The sequence below is a fragment of the Sciurus vulgaris genome (assembly GCF_902686455.1).
Source record: "Sciurus vulgaris genome assembly, chromosome: 4".
Classification (NCBI taxonomy): Eukaryota; Metazoa; Chordata; class Mammalia; order Rodentia; family Sciuridae; genus Sciurus; species Sciurus vulgaris.
The window spans coordinates 34,618,234-34,637,200 of record NC_136464.1 but is presented as its reverse complement, the minus strand read 5'-3'; the positions used below and the strand labels follow the sequence as shown (position 1 = coordinate 34,637,200).

General features: G+C 36.5%; 1 protein-coding gene across 2 annotated transcripts in view; it reads left to right on the top strand.

Moving 5' to 3' along the window:
* Positions 1-1,736: 1,736 nt before the first annotated feature.
* Positions 1,737-18,967, top strand: part of LOC306660048 (cytochrome P450 2C9-like) — a 56,461-nt gene continuing 39,230 nt past the window's right edge. Inside the window, exons 1-4 of one of the 2 annotated variants that reach the window (XM_079138124.1) lie at positions 1,737-1,950; positions 9,854-10,016; positions 10,179-10,328; positions 14,724-14,884. In XM_079138124.1, the coding sequence (XP_078994250.1) occupies positions 1,783-1,950; positions 9,854-10,016; positions 10,179-10,328; positions 14,724-14,884 (642 nt within the window). In that variant the 5' untranslated portion in view covers positions 1,737-1,782. The remainder of the gene's footprint in view (positions 1,951-9,853; positions 10,017-10,178; positions 10,329-14,723; positions 14,885-18,967) is intronic. The other variant, XM_079138125.1, reaches the window with a different exon arrangement.

Below are 18,967 nucleotides of genomic sequence, written 5' to 3'. Positions count from 1 at the left end.
TGTTGCAATTATTGTCAGTGACTCTTTCATGTCACTGATTAGTATAATCAGAAGACTGCAAAATAATATATGCTCAGTAAATATTGAACTTGTTTGAACTACGTGCTTTATTCTAGGGAAGACATTGAGACTAGACGCTCAAGAGTTTTAGGCTCTGTTCTACCACTTACGATCTGTGTTCTGGTCCAAGACATTGCATCTCTGAGGCCCAGTTTCTTCATTTCTAAAGTGGAAATAATTTTACTTCAGCTAAAGGTAATTAAGAAAATCAGAAGGGATTAAATATGTGTGAAATTGCATCTTATTTTGAGAATACATGTATTGTGTGCATTAAATATACATAACTGGAGTCTTGACAAAAATTTTCCTTACTAAAAACATTGTAAATAACAATGCTTGACAAATTAAAACAAGTACAATAGTCTCTTTATAGGACACATCTTTGTACAGCATTACCATTAGTGATCTACTAGTGTACCCCAATCCAATGGCATACAAGTCATGACTACGAAATGCAGTCTCACATTCCCATTTGCATAGTTTCTTCTGTGCTGGGAGTCTATTTAGTGTACATTCTTCCTCCTATTCACCTCTAAACCACATGCCTGTTTATCTGTCTCTAATATTATTGCTTATGTTCCAATATTTTTCATTCCATTACACCAGACAAGGACATACTAAACAGCAACAGAAAAAGTCCCATCTGGAAGAGGTGAGAGATTGACAGAACCGTGGTTTCTCAAGCCCTACCCTTTCAGTTATCTGAGATCAACTCTTCCTCAGTTCTGCTGAATACATTTCACCCCTGTACTGATGGGTGGGGATCACTTACGTGCCTGTTTGCATGTAGAATCTATGACCCAGCTATCCTGGGATTGAAATGATGGGTAGTGATTTGAGATGAAGCTTGTTGGTCTATGAACAGAGCCAGTGTGGTGTTTGCTTTACTTTTCTAATGTGGCTTTGGAGGCAGCTCTGATGTAATCCACAGCACACCTTATGGGTATTAGTGCTCCTTCAAACTCCAGTTCTGACCCCTGTGAGCTGTGTGAGTGAAGGTCTCCCAGGCTCACAAAACCTCAGTTTCCCCACTTGTCAAATAAAAAATAATAATATAAATCTCTACCCTCTGTTCTCCAGGATTTGGGGTTTTGGGTGCTAAACAGTAAATGCTATGTATATTTACTTAGTTATATGATGATGTGTTTTCTATTTCACAGTGTTTAAGTTTTACTACCTAGTGTATGCTTAGGCAATTCGCATGTAATTTCAGCCTTTCAAAATATTTAAGAGACTTGATTTTCAAAGGTAAATGATCCTTTTGTTTGATTAAGTATTAGAAGTTCAATATTTTATATAAAAGTCAGAGGTACACTTATTTCTTCCAAGTCATGAATTTCCAACCAGTCATCAGTGTGAGAATCTAGCATGTTGAGCAATGTTTTGCATCAAATGCCTCATTTCTTCTTAATCCTACCTGCACACTGGAGGTTAGGTGCTTCTGTGTTTTCCTGCTTATTTGTTTTAAAATATCTATTTTTGGGATCTATCCCAGAGAGGATGAACTAGATTTTCATGGATAGAGTTTCAGGAAGGAGAGCAAGTGTGAAACAGTTTGATTTCATTCTCAGGTGACCAATGTACACTCAGAAGGGGTCAGAACTTACCCAGTAGATTGGCTCAGTACATTATGTCAACAGGACACATTCTGATTAACAGAACAATATAAAGTTTACACTGATTGCAAGCTCACAGTTGTCTCAGGAAAAGGAGAAGGCTTCAATGGATCCAGTTGTGGTCCTGGTGATCAGTCTCTCCTGTCTGCTTCTCCTCTCACTAAGGAGACAGAGATCTGGGAGAGGGAAACTCCCACCAGGACCCATGCCTCTGCCAATTATTGGGAACATCCTGCAGATAGATCCAAAAAACATCAGCAAATCCTTAACTAATGTGAGTATGTTGATGCTTCTCCAGTGGCTTGTAAATAAATTAATTCTTCATTTTATATTAAATGGTAAATACATTAAGTCTTTTTTTTTTTTTGGTACTGGGGAATTGAACTCAGGGCCTTGCGCTTGCAAGGCAAGCACTCTACCAGCTGAGCTATCTCCCCAGCCCCATTCTTCATTTTAAATTAAATTTAATTAAATTGCCCAAGGTAATTTATTAAAAGAGATTGTTTCACAGCAAATACTCTGTGGATGTTGATGTTTCCATTACTTCTTATAGTTTTCCATTGTTAGAGGTAGTGTAATGAAACAATGCATCTGGAATAAAAGAAGCATTTAAGTTTAATATTTTGATGGCAATATGAAAGTGTCAAAAGTCTGGAGTGCACTTACCCTTTATTTTTTCATGATCATTTGCTGTGATTTTTCTCTTTTTTGAACAATCTAATCTGTTTGTGATGCTGTGCATGAATTTTTATTTGTTTCACTATGTCTTTCATTTTCAGGAGTTCTGACTAGTTTCTTTTAAATATCTCTATTTTTTTTTAATTGAAATCATCTTTTAACCCCTGAGTTTTCTTTCTTAATTCATTTCTTAGGGCTTCATTTAATTTATTGAACCTTTTAATAATCAGTTTTTTATCATTGCTCTCTGGAATTTCATGCACTTTCCTCTTCTGGAATTCTTTTTTAGGAGAATTGTGAATTTGGGGGGAAGAATTTTTTGTCTGTTCCCTCAAGTTTTCAAAGGTCTTGGACTTGCAAGTTCATTGAGATTGATTCCGCTTTCTGTTTTATAGCAATGTCCTTTTTTTGGGACTTCTCTGTGTGTTTGATATTTGAGGACGTCAAGGAGCTGACTTGAGGTCCCCCTCTGTTGGGAGCAGGATGTCTAATCTGTGAATCACTTCAGAGAGACCCTCTCACTTTCCAACCCCCCTGAGAGGAAGTGGTGGGCCAGGAGCAGCACTATTGTTATCCACAGATTACAGCCTTAAGACAATGTCCAGTATCTGTTTTGACATATGGAACACTAATTGCCAGGAAGGCTGAGATCAACAATAAAATAAATGTGTCTACATCATGTACAACCATAGAAATGAAAAGATGTACCCCATTTGTGTACAGTGAATCAAAATTCAGCCTGTAAAATTTAAAAAAAAATTTAAAAACTGAAAAAGAAAAAAACAAAAAACACTAAAACTGTGAACAAGATCATTCATTTGACAGCAGAGATCTACTACTTTGCCAGGTGTGTTAATAATAACAGCATGAATGAGTAAGGAGTTGCATAGAATATGTAATTCTACTTTTAGTGAAATTATAGTTTTTTGTGTGGAGAGAAAATAGAGTAAAAATGCAAGCGAATGTTTGAAATGTTGTAAAAAGTGAGGAGAAGAGAGACAGGAGATAGATAACAAATGTTGATTATAAAGAAAGGAATAGAAAATTAACACTAAGTAGTTTACAAATTAAGAAGAGGAAGAGGGAAGAGGAAAATTTGACTTTTTTATTATAAACAAATGGGATACATGTTGTTTCTCTGTACATGGAGTAAAGGCATACCATTTGTGTAATCATAAATTTATATAGGGTAATGATGTTTGATTCATTCTGTTATTTTTTTCCCTCCTCCCCACCCCTCCCACCCCTCTTTTCCCTCTATACAGACCTTTCTTCCTCCATTCTTGCCACCCTCCTTAACCCTAACCCTAAACTTATCCCTAACCCTAACGCTAACCCCTCCCACCCCCCATTATATGTCATCACCTGCTTATCAGCGAGATCATTCGTCCTTTGGTTTTTTGAGATTGGCTTATCTCACTTAGCATGATAATCTCCATTTCATCCATTTGCTTGCAAATACCATAATGTTATCATTCTTCATGGCGGAGTAATATTCCATTGTATATATATGCCACAGTTTCTTTATCCATTCATCAATTGAAGGACATCTAGGTTGGTTCCACAATCAGGCTATTGGGAATTGAGCAGCTATGAACATTGATGTGGCTGTATCTCTGTAGTATGCTGATTTTAAGTCCTTTTGGTATAGGCCGAGGAGTGGGATAGCTGGGTCAAATGGTGGTTCCATCCAAGCTTTCTGAGGAATCTCCATACTGCTTTCCAGAGTGGCTGCACTAATTTGCAACCCCACCATCAGTGTATGAGTGTACCTTCTTCCCCACATCCTCTCCAACACCTATTGTTGCTTGTGTTCTTGATAATCACCATTCTAATTGGGGTGAGATGGAATCTTAGTGTATTTTTGATTTGCATTTCTCTTATTATTAGAGATGTTGAACATTTTTTCATATATCTGTTGATTGCTTGTACATCTTCTGTGAAGTGTTTGTTCATATCCTTAGCCCATTTGTTGATCGGATTATTTGTATTCTTGGTGTAGAGTTTTTCAAGTTCTTTATTTATTCTGGAAATTAGCGCTCTATCTGAAGTATGAGTGGCAAAGATGTTCTCCCACTCTGTAGGCTCTCTCTTCACATTACTGATAGTTTCCTTTGCTGAGAGAAAGCTTTTTAGTTTGAATCTACCCAGTTGTTGATTCTTGCTTTTATTTCTTGTGCTATGGGGGAGTCTTATTAGGGCAGTCTGATTCCAAGCTGACATGTTGAAGATTTGGATATACTTTTTCTTCTATAAGATGCAGGATCTCTGGTCTGATTCCGTGGTCCTTGATTCATTTTGATTTGAGTTTTGTGCAGGGTGAGAGATTCTTAATGGGAGAAGAGAGTGAAGAAGCAGCAGTAAGAGGGACAAAAACCAAGGTACAGCCAAGAAGCAAATGTAAGATCAAAACATTCCAAACCATGTGTGAATACACCCCTCCTATGTGAAATCAAGGCTAAAGAACAACAGGTGCAGAAGAAAGAGTACAGGTGAAAACAAAATAATTATATGTATATATATATATAAACCTAGTCATGCTTTGAGAACACACATACACACACAATGGAAAGAAGGAAAAATAATAAAATACGATGAAATTATATTTGAAAGTAAATTAGGTATACATGACAGCAGAATTCATTTGGACACATCCCCCATAAATGGGGTATAACTTCTCATTTTTCTGGTTGAACATAATGTAAGATCACAGGGGTCATGTAGGCATATATGCAAAGAGGGTATTAATGTGCAATTCATCTACTATCCTTAATATCCTCATATCCCTTCCCTTCCCTTCACTCCCCTCTACCTAAACCTATTCTTCCCTAGCCAACCCACTCCCCTTTGTGAATTTCCATCTGTGTATCAGATAAAATTTTCCACCTTTGATTTTTGGAAATTGGCAATTTCACTTAGCATGATATTCTCTAGCTCCATCCATTTATCAGCAAATGGCACAATTTCATTTTTCCTTAAGGCTGAATAATATTCCATTGTGTATATACACCACATTTTTTAAACAAATTCATCTGTGAAAGGGCACACACACAAATCTTGCACAATGTAAAGAAGTAAAAAAAAATAATAAAATACAATGAAATGATATTAGAAAAATTTTTTTAAAAATCTTTGTTATTTTTAAATATACATGACAGTAGAGTTTTGTTTGACTCTTTGTAGTATAAAGAGTACATTCAATTCCAATTAGGATCCCATTCTTGTGGTTGTGCTTGATGTGGAGTTACCCTGGTTGTGTATTCATTTATGAGCTAAGGAAAGCTATTTCTGATTCTTTGTACTGTCTTTTCTATTCCCATCCCCCTCCTTCCCTTCATTCCCCTTTGTCTAATCCAATGAGCTTCGATTCTCCTCTCTCTACTACTATTCTTTGTTATGGGTTAGCATCCATATATCAGAAAGAATATTTGACCTTCGTTTTTTGCTACTGGATTATTTCACTTAGCATGATGCTTTCCAGTTGCATCCATTTACTGGCAAATATCATAATTTCTTCTTTATGGTTGAGTAATAAACAAATCATTGTGTATATATTGCTTATTCTTTATTCACTCATCTGTTGAAGGGCACCTAGGTTTGTTCCATAGCTTCTTGGATCATGTGAATTGAGCTACTATAAACCTTAATGTGGCCGTGTCACTGTAGTATGCTGATTTTTAAGTGCTTTGGGTATAAACTGAGGAGTGGAATATTTTGGTTAAATGGTGGTTCCTTTCCATGCTTCACAAGGGGAACTCCGTTCCAGAGTTGTTGCACCAAGTTGCAGTATCACCAACAACGCACAAGTGAAGCTTTTTCCCCACATCCTTGCCAATTGTTATTGTTATTTGTATTCCTGCTAATTGCCAATCTGACATGAGTGAGATGAAATATCAGTGTAGTCTTAAATAGCATTTCTGTAATTGATAGAGAGGTTGAATATTTCTTTTCTTCATATATTTGTTGACCATTCTTATTTCTTCTGAGAAGTACCCATTCAGTTCTTTGGCTCATTTATTGATTCATTACTTGTGGGTTTTTTTTTTTTTTGAGTTAAGTTTGTGAGTCCTTTAATTTTTAAAATAAAGGAAAGAATATATATGAATTGGGTGAGCTTGAGGTGGAAAAAAGGAAAAATATTAAATGAAAATAAAAGCCTTTTTTCCACCAAGGTGGTCTGAATTGTTAACAGGGATGGGTTCTCATTCTCCATTTTTTTTTTTTTTCGTGAACTGAGAGTTGAAGTTTGGGCTTTGTTAAGTCAAGTATTTCTGCATTCATAACTTAGTCAGCAGCCACACAGTGCAGCTAGGGACCCCATTGTTTTAGTAGCTCTTATTTTCCATTCTTCCAGGGTAGGTGGGATCCACTGAGGAGTGGTGATGAATTCTAAATTCCTGTAATGGGAATAGTGCAGAGTTCTAAATTGGAAGTTAGTAGTTGGGGTTTAGTTTTGATCATTTGCTGTTACTTTCTGCCTAAAGATTAAGTATACTTACAGTGTAATTAGTTCATTAACAAAGTGATCTGCTGCGTGACTTGTAGGTATTTTTATAGCCATCAAAATTAAATTTCTCTGAAGAAGAGAACTATAATACAGGCAAAGAAACACCTACAAGATAGACTGTGGTAAGATGGTGAAGTACGATATTCTGGTCTTCATCTCCTTTTTTCATAAGACAACAATAGGAGAAATATCTACAAATGAAAAAAGCTCCAGTAGACTCAGCAGTCCATCACAGCAACACCATTATGTAAAAGATCATAAAGAACTTCTCCAAGACTAGGAAGAATACTTCTATTTTACCTACATCTTTCTGTTCTCCAGCACATTACAGCGATCATCCACCATGATCATGCAGGATTCATGTCAGACATCCAAGGATGATTCACATGCATAAGTCAATAAATGTGACACATCATATTAATGAAATGAAGGAAAAGAACCACAGGAGCATTTGGATAGATGCAGGAAAAGCATTTGATATATTTCAAAGTTTTCATGATGAACTTTCAAAAACACATGACACAGAAGGTAATTTTCACAGAACACTAATCGCTATGGGTGATTACCCAATGTTTAACATCATGTTCCATAGTGAAAGTTGAAAGTTTTTCTCAAAAATTAGGGAAAAGTCAGGAATTCCTGTCTGCCACCCTTACTCAGCTTAGAACTCGAGTCTAGCCAGAACAATTAAGTAAGAATAAAAACTAAAAGCCATACAAACCAAAAAGAAAGAAGCACAATATTATCTGTTATGGAAAACTCTAAATTTAATCTGAAAACAATTAGAACTAATAAATGAATTCTAAATAAACAGGATACACAAATGACATACAAAATTCAGCAGCATTTTTAGTAATAAATAGATAATCAGGAAAGTATTTCTTTTACAACATGAGAAAGAATAAAATATTTAGAAATAAATTTAAACAAGGAGGTGAAAAATCTGCATGCCGAAATACAAAAAAACATCAATGAAAGAATTTCTAGCAGACAGAAATACATGGAAAAATAGTTTATGTTCACAGATTGGAAGAATACTTTTTGGCACTACTTAAAGTGATGTGCTGATTCAGTGCAATCCCTATGAAAAATACAATGGTATCTTTCAAAGAAATTTTCCAAGTTTTAAAATGTACATAGAATCTCAAAAGATTCTGAATAACAAACAGTACCTTATGCAAGAAATCTGATGCTTCAAACACTGTACAAAGCTATAGTAAGTGAAACATGACCATGCAGGCATAAAGCAGACACATACATTCATAGATCCCTTAGAGAGTCCAGGAAATACACCTACTCACAGACATTGACTATTCATTCATCAAAGGGCCAGGAATACACAGTGGGGGAATGAAAATCTCTTCACTGAATAGCATTTGGAAAATTGTACATCCAACAAGCAAAAACCAAATGAAACTAGATTCATTTGTACACTACACAGAAAAATCAATTCCAAATAGTTTCAAGACAAATGGAAGCCCTGAAACCATAAAAGTACTGGAGAAAAATGTGGGGAAGATGTTCACTAACCTTGTTCTAGCCATGCTTTGTGTACATTTCCTTTTTAATTGACTCCCAGGAGTCATACATATTTATGTGGCACCATTTCATGTTTTGATACCTATGTACTATGTGTAATGCTCAAATCAAGGTTAAAAAAATTTTCCTTCAAATGTTTTTATTCATTAGTGATGAAAATCTTCCAAATCCTTTGTTCTAGCTGTTCTGAAATGAGCAGTACATTATCTGTCATCGTCCTACTGCACAACATAATGCTAGGACTTATGTTTCCAATCTATATTGTAGTGATGACAAATCAAATTTGCCCCATCCCTCCCTCTTGGGGCTACACTCCACAGTCTCTGATATGCTTATTTTTCCCTTTTTAAAGTGTTATTTTGACATGTTTTTATTTTATTTATTTTACATCAAAAGCTCATATAAAAAAATACAAACAAAAGTGTGACTAACTCATGCTATAAATATTTCTGCACACCAAAGGAAAGAATGTACAAAAAGAAAGACCCATATAGAAGGGAAGGAAATAGTATCCAAAAATGCATAAGGAACTAAAAATATCAAAATCAAAACAAAATCAAACTGAAAAAACTTTATAAATAACCCTATTAAAAATGGCCAATCTGGAAAATGGATGAAACTGGAGACCCTCATGCAAAATGAAATAGGCCCAGTCCAGAGAGTTAAGGATTGACTGTTTTCTCTGAGGTGCAGATGCTAGACCACAAAACGAGGCAGGAATTAATATGAGGGTTCCACAAATGTAGAAGAAATTAGTGGAGTAGAGAAAAGGATTGAGGGGAGAGAGAAGGGATGGGAAAATTGAAGACCCGTGGAATGGTTCTGACCAAAATTCCTGTGTACTTATAAGAATATACTACAGTGAATCTACCTTTGTGTATATCCACAAGGCAATAATCAGAAAAGAACCCAAAAATAATAGAAGAAATATCAGTAAGTGTAGAGGAAAGGGAAAAGCATAAGGGAGGGAAAGGGGAAGCACTGGGGAATGAAGAAGAACACATTATTCCACGCTTTCAGAATCATGTCAAAATGAGCCCTATAAAAATGAGACTGATAGATTCTTCAAACTTCCGAAGTTGACACAATAAAGGTTCAAATTTGGGTCTTCTGTTTAGTAGTTATGGTACACTGCAAATGAATTTGTAACTTTCTGACTTCATTTACTTTGCATGTAAAACAGCACAAAGAAGCCACTTAAATACATTGGTGTGAGGATTAATTATCAATTGCCTGAGCCAGGCATGGCACATCATAGACCATCCATAACTGACCACTATGATTGCCATCTTATTTGTAGAAAATATTCAGAAATATTTGAAGATTCTTGTGGCACAATAAAATGTAACAAATATAATGAGAAAAATCTGAATGACAATGTGAATCAGCCAAACATGTAGATCAAATGCTGATCTCATTCAGCTAATATTTGCATTTTCTTTCCCATTTCCAGTTGTCAAAAGTCTATGGCCCTGTGTTCACTCTGTATTTGGGTACGAAGCCCACTGTGGTGTTGCATGGATATGAAGCTGTGAAGGAAGCCCTGATTGATCATGGAGAAGTATTTTCTGGAAGAGGCAGTTTCCCATTGCCTGATAGAGCTAATAAAGGATTAGGTAAGTGTGTGTGCCTGTGAAATGGGAGAGCAATGGTCATGGTGATGAGGATAAAGAAAAAACAAAGGCAGGTTGAAGTTGACCATCTCTGTGGCTGCCACTTGTCAACTTCCTCTACCTCGCCTGGGATATGCCTCCTAGATTCTGCTCTCCCTCATTTAGGAATTGTTTTCAGTACTGGAAATAGATGGAGAGAGATGAGGCGCTTCTCACTCATGACTCTGCGGAATTTTGGGATGGGGAAGAGGAGCATTGAGGACCGCATTCAAGAAGAAGCCGGCTGCCTTGTGGAGGAGTTGAGGAAAACCAAGTGTGAGTGACTCATCGTATCACTGTCCTTAACAGACTGCTCTCTTCTGTGTCTAGCAGACACGTTTCAGCAAGAGCCAGACCTTTAATTATGGGTGCTGTCAGTCCTCATGTGGAGGAGGGATGATTCGAAGCAGAAATTCAGAGTCTGTGGATCTGTGCTGCCTGTGCACAGGCATGAGTGGGCTGCATGGTGGGTGTAAATGTCATATAATCCTCCTCTGACCAGCGTTATTTGTGTTTTCACAACATTACATCATTACAAGACAGAAGGTTTAGGGATCCATTCCCTTAAAGAGGTAAAGAGCAGGGTATCCACAGGGCACATTTGTGAGCTTCCCATTCCACATTTCACCACTGTCCAATGGACACAGTGGAAACATCAGCCTTAGACCCTGTGGAAGTGAGGTGTGCTTTCACCTAGCTGGACTGTAATTTCAGAGTTTCTTTTGGTGCCTCACATCTCTCAGGGTTTCTTCTGAGGCCAGTGCCTAGTAATTATTCTTATCTATGGTTTGCCATTTATTTGCATATCTCCTGAAAAGTCTGGTGAATCGTGCTTATGGTGTAAGGCCCCCCAAAAAGGAAACTCCAACTCTGTCCCATGGATCCACGGCAACCCCAATCAACCGCAGGAGGCGTCACTTGAGCAAACCACAAGAGGTGTTTATTCCAGCGCGCTGGGACCCGATTCATGACTCACGCAGGAGTCCAGGAGTCGAGTCCCTAGCAGAAAACCTTGTAGGTTTATAAAGGCAGAAACCACACATCGGGAGGGGTCGCACATGAAAGGGAAAAGGGGAACAAAGCTGCCGGGAAATTTCAAAGGGGGTCTGGGTTTGCTGATAACATACAACATGTTTCACAATGTTTTACAACAGGGCGTAGATTCTGGTCAATAGTTTCTCGTAATCCTACTGTTTGAGCACTATCTAGCTATCTGGCTCAATTTACTCTTTTACTCTCTGTTTGGGGCTGTTTCTTGGAATAGCTTTAGGGACTTTGTTCCCATTACTGGGAGGGTGACCTTAGGGAGTTGAGACAATGGGAGGGAGACCTTAGGGAGTTGAGATAACTGGGAGGGTGACCTTAGGGAGTTAAGATAACTGGGAGGGTGACCTTAGGGAGTTAAGATAAAACAGACAGCTTAAAAAAATGTCCATTCTTTCAATGGTAATCACTTACCTCCCAATGCCTTCTCTACTGACCCACGAAGTGCTTTTCAATGTCTCTGATTTTCAGGTTGGAACCAGAATGCTCTGTTTTTACATTTCTTTTCCAATTTAACAAGAAAGGAAAGAATAAAAATCAGACTTTATCAGTGAATGATATACATAAAGAAATTTGCAGTCTTCTCTAATTAACCTTCAACTCCATAGCTAAAATAAATCTTTGTTGTTAATTCTCAGAAACCTGGAATATTAGAGTGCCTGGTGGAAGAGGAAATAACGTGAAAGACTTGTTCTGACCCAATGCTCTATACTTCCTTTACATTTTATCATTTATTTTAAAGTTATTTTATTGTAGTTTTATTAACATCTAATCAGTTCACATGTAATGAGTATTACTCTGGTATTCCCACACATGTGCAGCAAATACTGTTAAAATCCATCCACTTTATTGCTCTACTCTCATCACCACCACCACACACCCTTCCCCATGTGCAGTAATCACTTTCTACCCTCAGGTGCACATTCATTTTACCTTCCACACCTGAGAGAGACTATGCAATACTTGACTTTCTGTTTCTGACCTCTTTCTTACCATCAGTTCCCCCAGTTTTGTCTTCTTGGCAGCAAATGACAAGATTTCATTCTTCTTTATGACTGAATGCAAATTCATTGTGTCTGTATAACATTTTGTTTTTATCCACTCATCTGTTGATAACCACATAAATTTATATGATAGCCTAGCTATTATGAATAGTGTCATAATTATCCTAAACATTCAGGAATCTATATGGTATGTTGATTTTATTTCTTTCATCTGTGTATCAGAATCAGGACATCTGGATCCTATGGAAGATCTGTTTATGTTTGAGGAAACTCCATACTGTTTTCCATATTGACTTTCCTAATGAATCATTCCCACCAACAGGTATAAGGCATCCTTTTTCTGAACATCTCTCCAATATTGTTATTTGTTTTTGTGGTTGTGGTGTTAATTTGGATTTCTTATTTTTCCTTCTGTGTTTTGATGATAATTATTCTCACTGGTGCAAAATGATATCTCATTTTAGTTTTGATTTGCATTTCCCTGATGTCTAATAATATTGAGGATTTTAAAAATAAATTTACTGGACAGTTCATTTCTTCTTTTGAGAAGTGCCTATTAAGATCATTTGCACATTTTATATTGTATTACTTGGGGTCTGTTGTTATGTTGTTTCATTCCTTATTATGTTGTCAATTTTAATCTTTCATGAGATGAATAATTGGCAAATATCTCCCATTCTTTAGGATGTCTCTTCAGTCTCTTGACTGCTGTGTAAGAGCTTTTCAGTTTGACGTACTCTACTTGCCTACTTTTGCTTTTAGGGTCCTATACAAAAATATCATCACTTGTATCCATCTCTATGTGTTTCCCCTATGTTTTCCTCTAGTTCTTTTAGGGTTTCAAGTCTTACAGTAATGTCTCTGAGCCATTCTGAGTTGAATTTTGTATGAGGTGAGAGATATGGGTCAAGTTGCAGTCATCTTCATGTTCCATTTTTTGAAGAGGGCCTCATTTTTCCACCATAACTTTTGGTAATTTTTTTTGAATCAGTCGAGTGTAGATGCATGTCTTCCCTGTCTCACTCCCTGGAATCTCTTCTCTCTTTCATTGTTTTATTTGCCTGTTTTTATGCTAGTGCCATGATATTTTGCTTACTCTGGCTCTGTAGTATGTCTTGAATTCAGGCATTGTCCTGCCTCCAGCTTTGTTCCTCTGCTCATGATTGTCTTACCTTTCATGCTTCCTTGTGAATTGTAGGTTTTTTTTCTAATTCTGTGATAAATGTCTTTGGTGTTATCATGGGAATTCAATGGAGCCTGCAAATTGATTTGGGTAGTAGGATCCAAATGCTCCAGTTGATGAGCGTGGAACGTTTTTCCATCTTTGTGTGTGTGTGTGTGTGTGTGTGTGTGTGTGTGTGTGTTCTTCAACCTCTTTCATCAGTTTTTTGTAATTTTCATTGTAGAGGTCTTTCACTTCCATGGTTAATTATTTTTAACAAGTAAACTTTAAATCTATAGTTGTGAATTTGGAAACTTTTATTTTCTCAAATGAAATTTATTGATTGTAATTGTAATTTATAGAGTCCCACAAATAGAACCTTGTCCTACTTTAATTTCTTTCCCTATAAAAGGACAGAATTGACTAAAATGATGGCCAGAATTAAAATTAATTAAACTATATTGATCTGTGGGTGACTATATGATTCAGAGAAATGTTCCAGAAGTTCTCAAGGGGGCAGCATTGCTAAGTAGTTTAAATTTGGAGGCATTTGAAAATGATGGGTGCTATTTCCTAAGGTGGGAAAATTTCCCTCAGTGTCTATCCCTCTCTCTCACTTTCTCTCTATAATGAAGAATTAAAGAAATCTATTCATGAATTTAAACTTTGTTTCATGCAGAATTTACTATAAAATAAAAATTTCTCACTTTTATTTTCATAAGTGCATATCATTATTTATCATGCTATTTTTCCTGATAAAACATGAATGTTTTCATTTGTTCCAAAAATATATAAATTTGTACATAGTTTTCTATTTAGTCTTTACTCCTAATTTACACATGAATCCTTCAGCTCAGGGCTATTGCCCACACCTGTAATCACAGTGGACCAGGGGGCTGAGGCAGGAGGATCCAGTTCAAAGACAGACTCAGCAACAGTAAGTTGCTAAGCAACTCAGTCAGTCCCTAACAATAATAAAATGCAAAATAGGGCCAGGGATGTGCTTCTGTGGTTGAATGCTTCTGAGTTCACTAAGCAATACCAAAATGAAACCAAAACAAATTCACACAGGAATCTTTCAATGATCACTCTTCATATATATATTTATAGTAGTTTGATGACAACTATGACTCTGCAAGGAAATCATATTAACATGTGTTTTTAAAGTGATCTTTTAAAATCTTTTCAAAAAATAAGGAGTACTGTGTGTTAGAATGAAAGGCAGTGGCTTTGAATGGAGCACTACAAAAACCGCTATTAAACTGGCTAGAAAGTAAAAGCCAATTCAAGATTCATGTAAAAGTGATACTGACTTTTAGTATGCTGAATATTTTTCATCTCAAAGGAATTTCTCAATAGATATTGCTTAGAGGTTTTACAATTACTTTTCCCTGCTATCTCAAAGAGAAACACATTTTTATGTAATTTTAATGTTAACTTTTAATGTTTCCATTTCTTTAGCCTCACCCTGTGATCCCACCTTTATCTTGGTGTGTGCTCCCTGCAATGTGATCTGCTCCATTATCTTCCATAATCGTTTTGATTATAAAGATCAGCATTTTCTCAACTTTATGGGGAAATTAAACGAAAGTCTGGAGATTCTGAGCTCCCCATGGATCCAGGTGAGAAAAATCCTATCCCTTCTTCCTAAGAAAACACATATGGTCTTTATTCTGATCAATATGGTCCAAGCAGTGAAGTGAGTCTAGACACCAAAGTCTAGCCCAGAGTTAGGCATCATGAAGTATCAGGAGAATATGACTGAGTCCTTTATTTATGCAGAGGAAAATGAATGCCCTCATTAGAGATGACATGTAAACACTTTGGGTCTCTGACCAGTGCTTTTCCCAGTAACCCCCAGAGCCTAATCTTTATAAAGTACTTTGGTGATTGCATTCGAGCAAGGTCATGGCACTCAGTGGACATTCAGGCCCCTGTTGGGGACTCATCACTGACAAGGCTACACTCCAATCACCTCTTAGTCATTTCATCACTTCACTTGACTTGACAAGGTTTCCAACAATGAATAATGGAGAAAAGATAGCCTTCTTTTTTCTTATTTATTTTTATTGTAAACAAATGGGATACATGTTGTTTCTGTTTGTACATGAAGTAAAGGCATACCATTTGTGTAATCATACATCTACATAAGGTAATGGTGTTTGATTCATTCTGTTATTTTTTTCCTTACCCATACCCCTCCCACCCCTCTTTTCCCTCTATAAAGTCACTCCTTCCTCCATTCTTGCCCCCCCCCATCACCCATTATGTGTCATCATCTGCTTATCAGCGAGATCATTGGTTTTTTGGTTTTTTGAGATTGGCTTATCTCACTTAGCATGATAATCTCCAATTTCATCCATTTGCCTGCAAATGCCATAATTTTATTATTCTTTATAGCTGAGTAATATTCCATTGTGTATATATATATATATATATATATATATATATATATATATATCACAGCTTCTTTATCCATTCATCAATTAAAGAACATCTATGTTGGTTCCACAGTCTAGCTATTGTGATTTGAGCAGCTATGAACATTGATGTGGCTTTATCTCTGTTATATGCTGAGTTTAAGTCCTTTGGGTATAGGCCAAGGAGTGGGATAGCTGGGTCAAATGGAGATTCCATTCCAAGCTTTCTGAGGAATCTCCACACTGCTTTCCAGAGTGGCTGCTCTAATTTTCAACCCCACCAGCAATGTATGAGTCTACCTTTTTCCCCACATCACCACCAACATGTATTGTTCTTCGTATTCTTGATGATCGCCATTCTAATTGCAGTGAGATGGAAACTTAGGGTAGTTTTGTTTGCATTTCTCTTATTACTAGAAATGTTGAACATTTTTTTCATATGTTTGTTGATTGCTTGTAGATCTTCTTCTGTGAAGTGTCTGTTCATTTCCTTAGCCCATTTGTTGATCGGATTATTTGTATTCTTGGTGTAGAGTTTTTTGAGTTCTTTATAGATTCGGGATATTAACGCTCTATCTGAAGTATGAGTGGCAAAGATATTCTCCCACTCTGTAGGCTCTCTATTCACATTACTGATCGTTTCCTTTGCTGAGAGAAAGCTTTTCAGTTTGAATCTATCCCAGTTGTTGATTCTTGCTTTTATTTCTTGGGCTATGGGAGTCCTGTTAAGGAAGTCTGCTCCTAAGCCAACAAGTTGAAGGTTTGGACCTACTCTTTCTTCTATAAGATGCAGGGTCTCTGGTCTGATCTGAGGTCCTTGATCCATTTTGGGTTGTGTTTTGTCCAGGGTGAGAGATAGGAGTTCAGTTTCCTTCTGCTGCATATGGATTTCCAGTTTTCCCAGCACCATTTGTTGAAGAGGCTATCTTTTCTCCATTGCATATTTTTGGCACCTTTGTCTAGTATGAGAAAATTGTATTTATTTGGGTTTGTGTCCGTGTCCTCTATTCTGTACCATTGATCTACCTATTTTGCTACCAATACCATGCTATTTTTTTTTTTTTTACTATTGCTTTGTAGTATATTTGAACTTCTGGTATTGCGATACCCCCCTGTTTCATTCTTCCTGCTAAGGATTTCTTTAGCTATTCTGGGTTTCTTATTCTTCCAGATGAATTTCATGATTGCTTGCTCTATTTCTGTGAGGTACGTCATTGGGATTTTAATTGGAATTACATTGAATCTGTATAGCACTTTTGGTAGTATGGCCATTTTGACAATATTAATTCTGCCTATCCAGGAACATGGGAGATCTTTCCATTTTCTAAGGTCTTCCTCAATTACTTTCTTCAGTGTTTTATAGTTTTCATTGTAGAGATCTTTTACCTCTTTGCTTAGATTGATTCCCAAGTATTTTATTTTTTTTGAGGCTATTGCAAATGGCCTCATTTCCCTTTCAGATGTTTCATTGCTTGTGTGTAAAAATGCTTTCAATTTATGCATGTTGATTTTATAGCCTGCTATTTTGCTGAATTCATTGATGAGGTCTAGAAGTTTTCTGGAGGAGTTTTTTGAATCCTCTAAATAGAGAATCATGTCATCACCAAATAGTGACAGCTTAAGTTCCTCTTTTCCTATTTGTATCCCTTTAATTTCTATTTTTTCTTTTTTTTTTCTCCCCTCCACCCCTCCCACCCCTCTTTTCCCTCTATACAGTCCCTCTTTCCTCCATTTTTGCCACACTCCCACACCCCATTATGTGTTATCATCTGCTTATCTGTGAGATCATTCGTCCTTTGGATTTTTGAGATTGGCTTATCTCACTTAACCTGATATTCTCCAATTTCATCCATTTGCCTGCAAATGCCATAGTTTTATTATTCTTTATAGCTGAGTAATATTCCATTGTGTATATATATATATATATATATATATATATATATATATATATATACACCACAGTTTCTTTATCTATTCATCAATGAAGGGCATCTATGTTGGTTCCACAGTCTGGCTATTGTGATTTGAGCAGCTATGAACATTGATGTGGCTGTATCACTGTAATATGCTGAGTTTAAGTCCTTTGGGTATAGGCCAAGGAGTGGGATAGCTGGGTCAAATGGTAGGTCCATTCCAAGATTTCTAAGGAATCTCCACACTGCTTTCCAGAGTGGCTGCACTAATTTTCAGCCCCACCAGCAATGTATGAGTTTACCTTTATCCCCACATCTTCCCCAACACCTATTGTTGCTTGTATTCTTGATAATAGCCATTCTAATTGGGGTGAGAGGGAATCTTAGTGTAGTTTTGATTTGCATTTCTCTTATTACTAAAGATGGTGAACATTTTTCATGTTTGTTGATTGCTTGTAGATCTTCGGTGAAGTGTCTGTTCATATCCTTAGCCCATTTGTTGATTGGGTTATTTGTATTCTTCGTGTAGAGTTTTTTGAGTTCTTTATATATTCTGGAAATTAGTACTCTATCTGAAGTATGAGTGGCAAAGATATTCTCCCACTCTGTAGGGTCTCTCTTCACATTGCTGATAGTTTCCTTTGCTGAGAGAAAGTCTTTTATTTTGAATCTTCTCAGTTATTGAGTCTTGCTTTTATTTCTTAAGCTATGGGAGTCCTGTTAAGGAAGTCTGATCCTAAGCCAACAAGTTGAAGATTTGGACCTACTTTTTTTTCTATAAGATAAAGGGTCTCTGGTCTGATTTCAAGGTTCTTGATCCATTGTGAGTTGATTTTTGTGCACTGAGAGAGATAGGGGTTTAGTTTCATTCTGTTGCATATGGATTTCCAGTTTTTCCAGCACCATTTGTTGAAGAGACTATCTTTTCTCCATTGCATATTTTTGGCACCTTTGTGTAGTATGAGAAAATTGTATTTATTTGGATTTGTGTCCATGTCCTCTGTTCTGTACCATTGATCTACCTGTCTATTTTGGTACCAAAACCATGCTCTTTTTGTTACTATTGCTTTGTAGTATATTTGTACTTCTTGTATTGCGATATCCCTCTGTTTCATTCTTCCTGCTAAGGATTGCTTTAGCTATTCTGGGTTTCTTATTCTTCCAGATGAATTTACTGATTGCTTCCTCTATTTCTCTAAGGTACATCATTGAAATTTTAATTAGAATTGCATTGAATCTGTATAGCACTTTTGGTAGTATGGCCATTTTGACAATATTAATTCTGCCTATCCAAGGACATGGGAGATGTTCCATCTTCTAAGGTCTTCCTTAATTTCTTTCTTCAATGTTTTGTAGTTTTCATTGTAGAGAT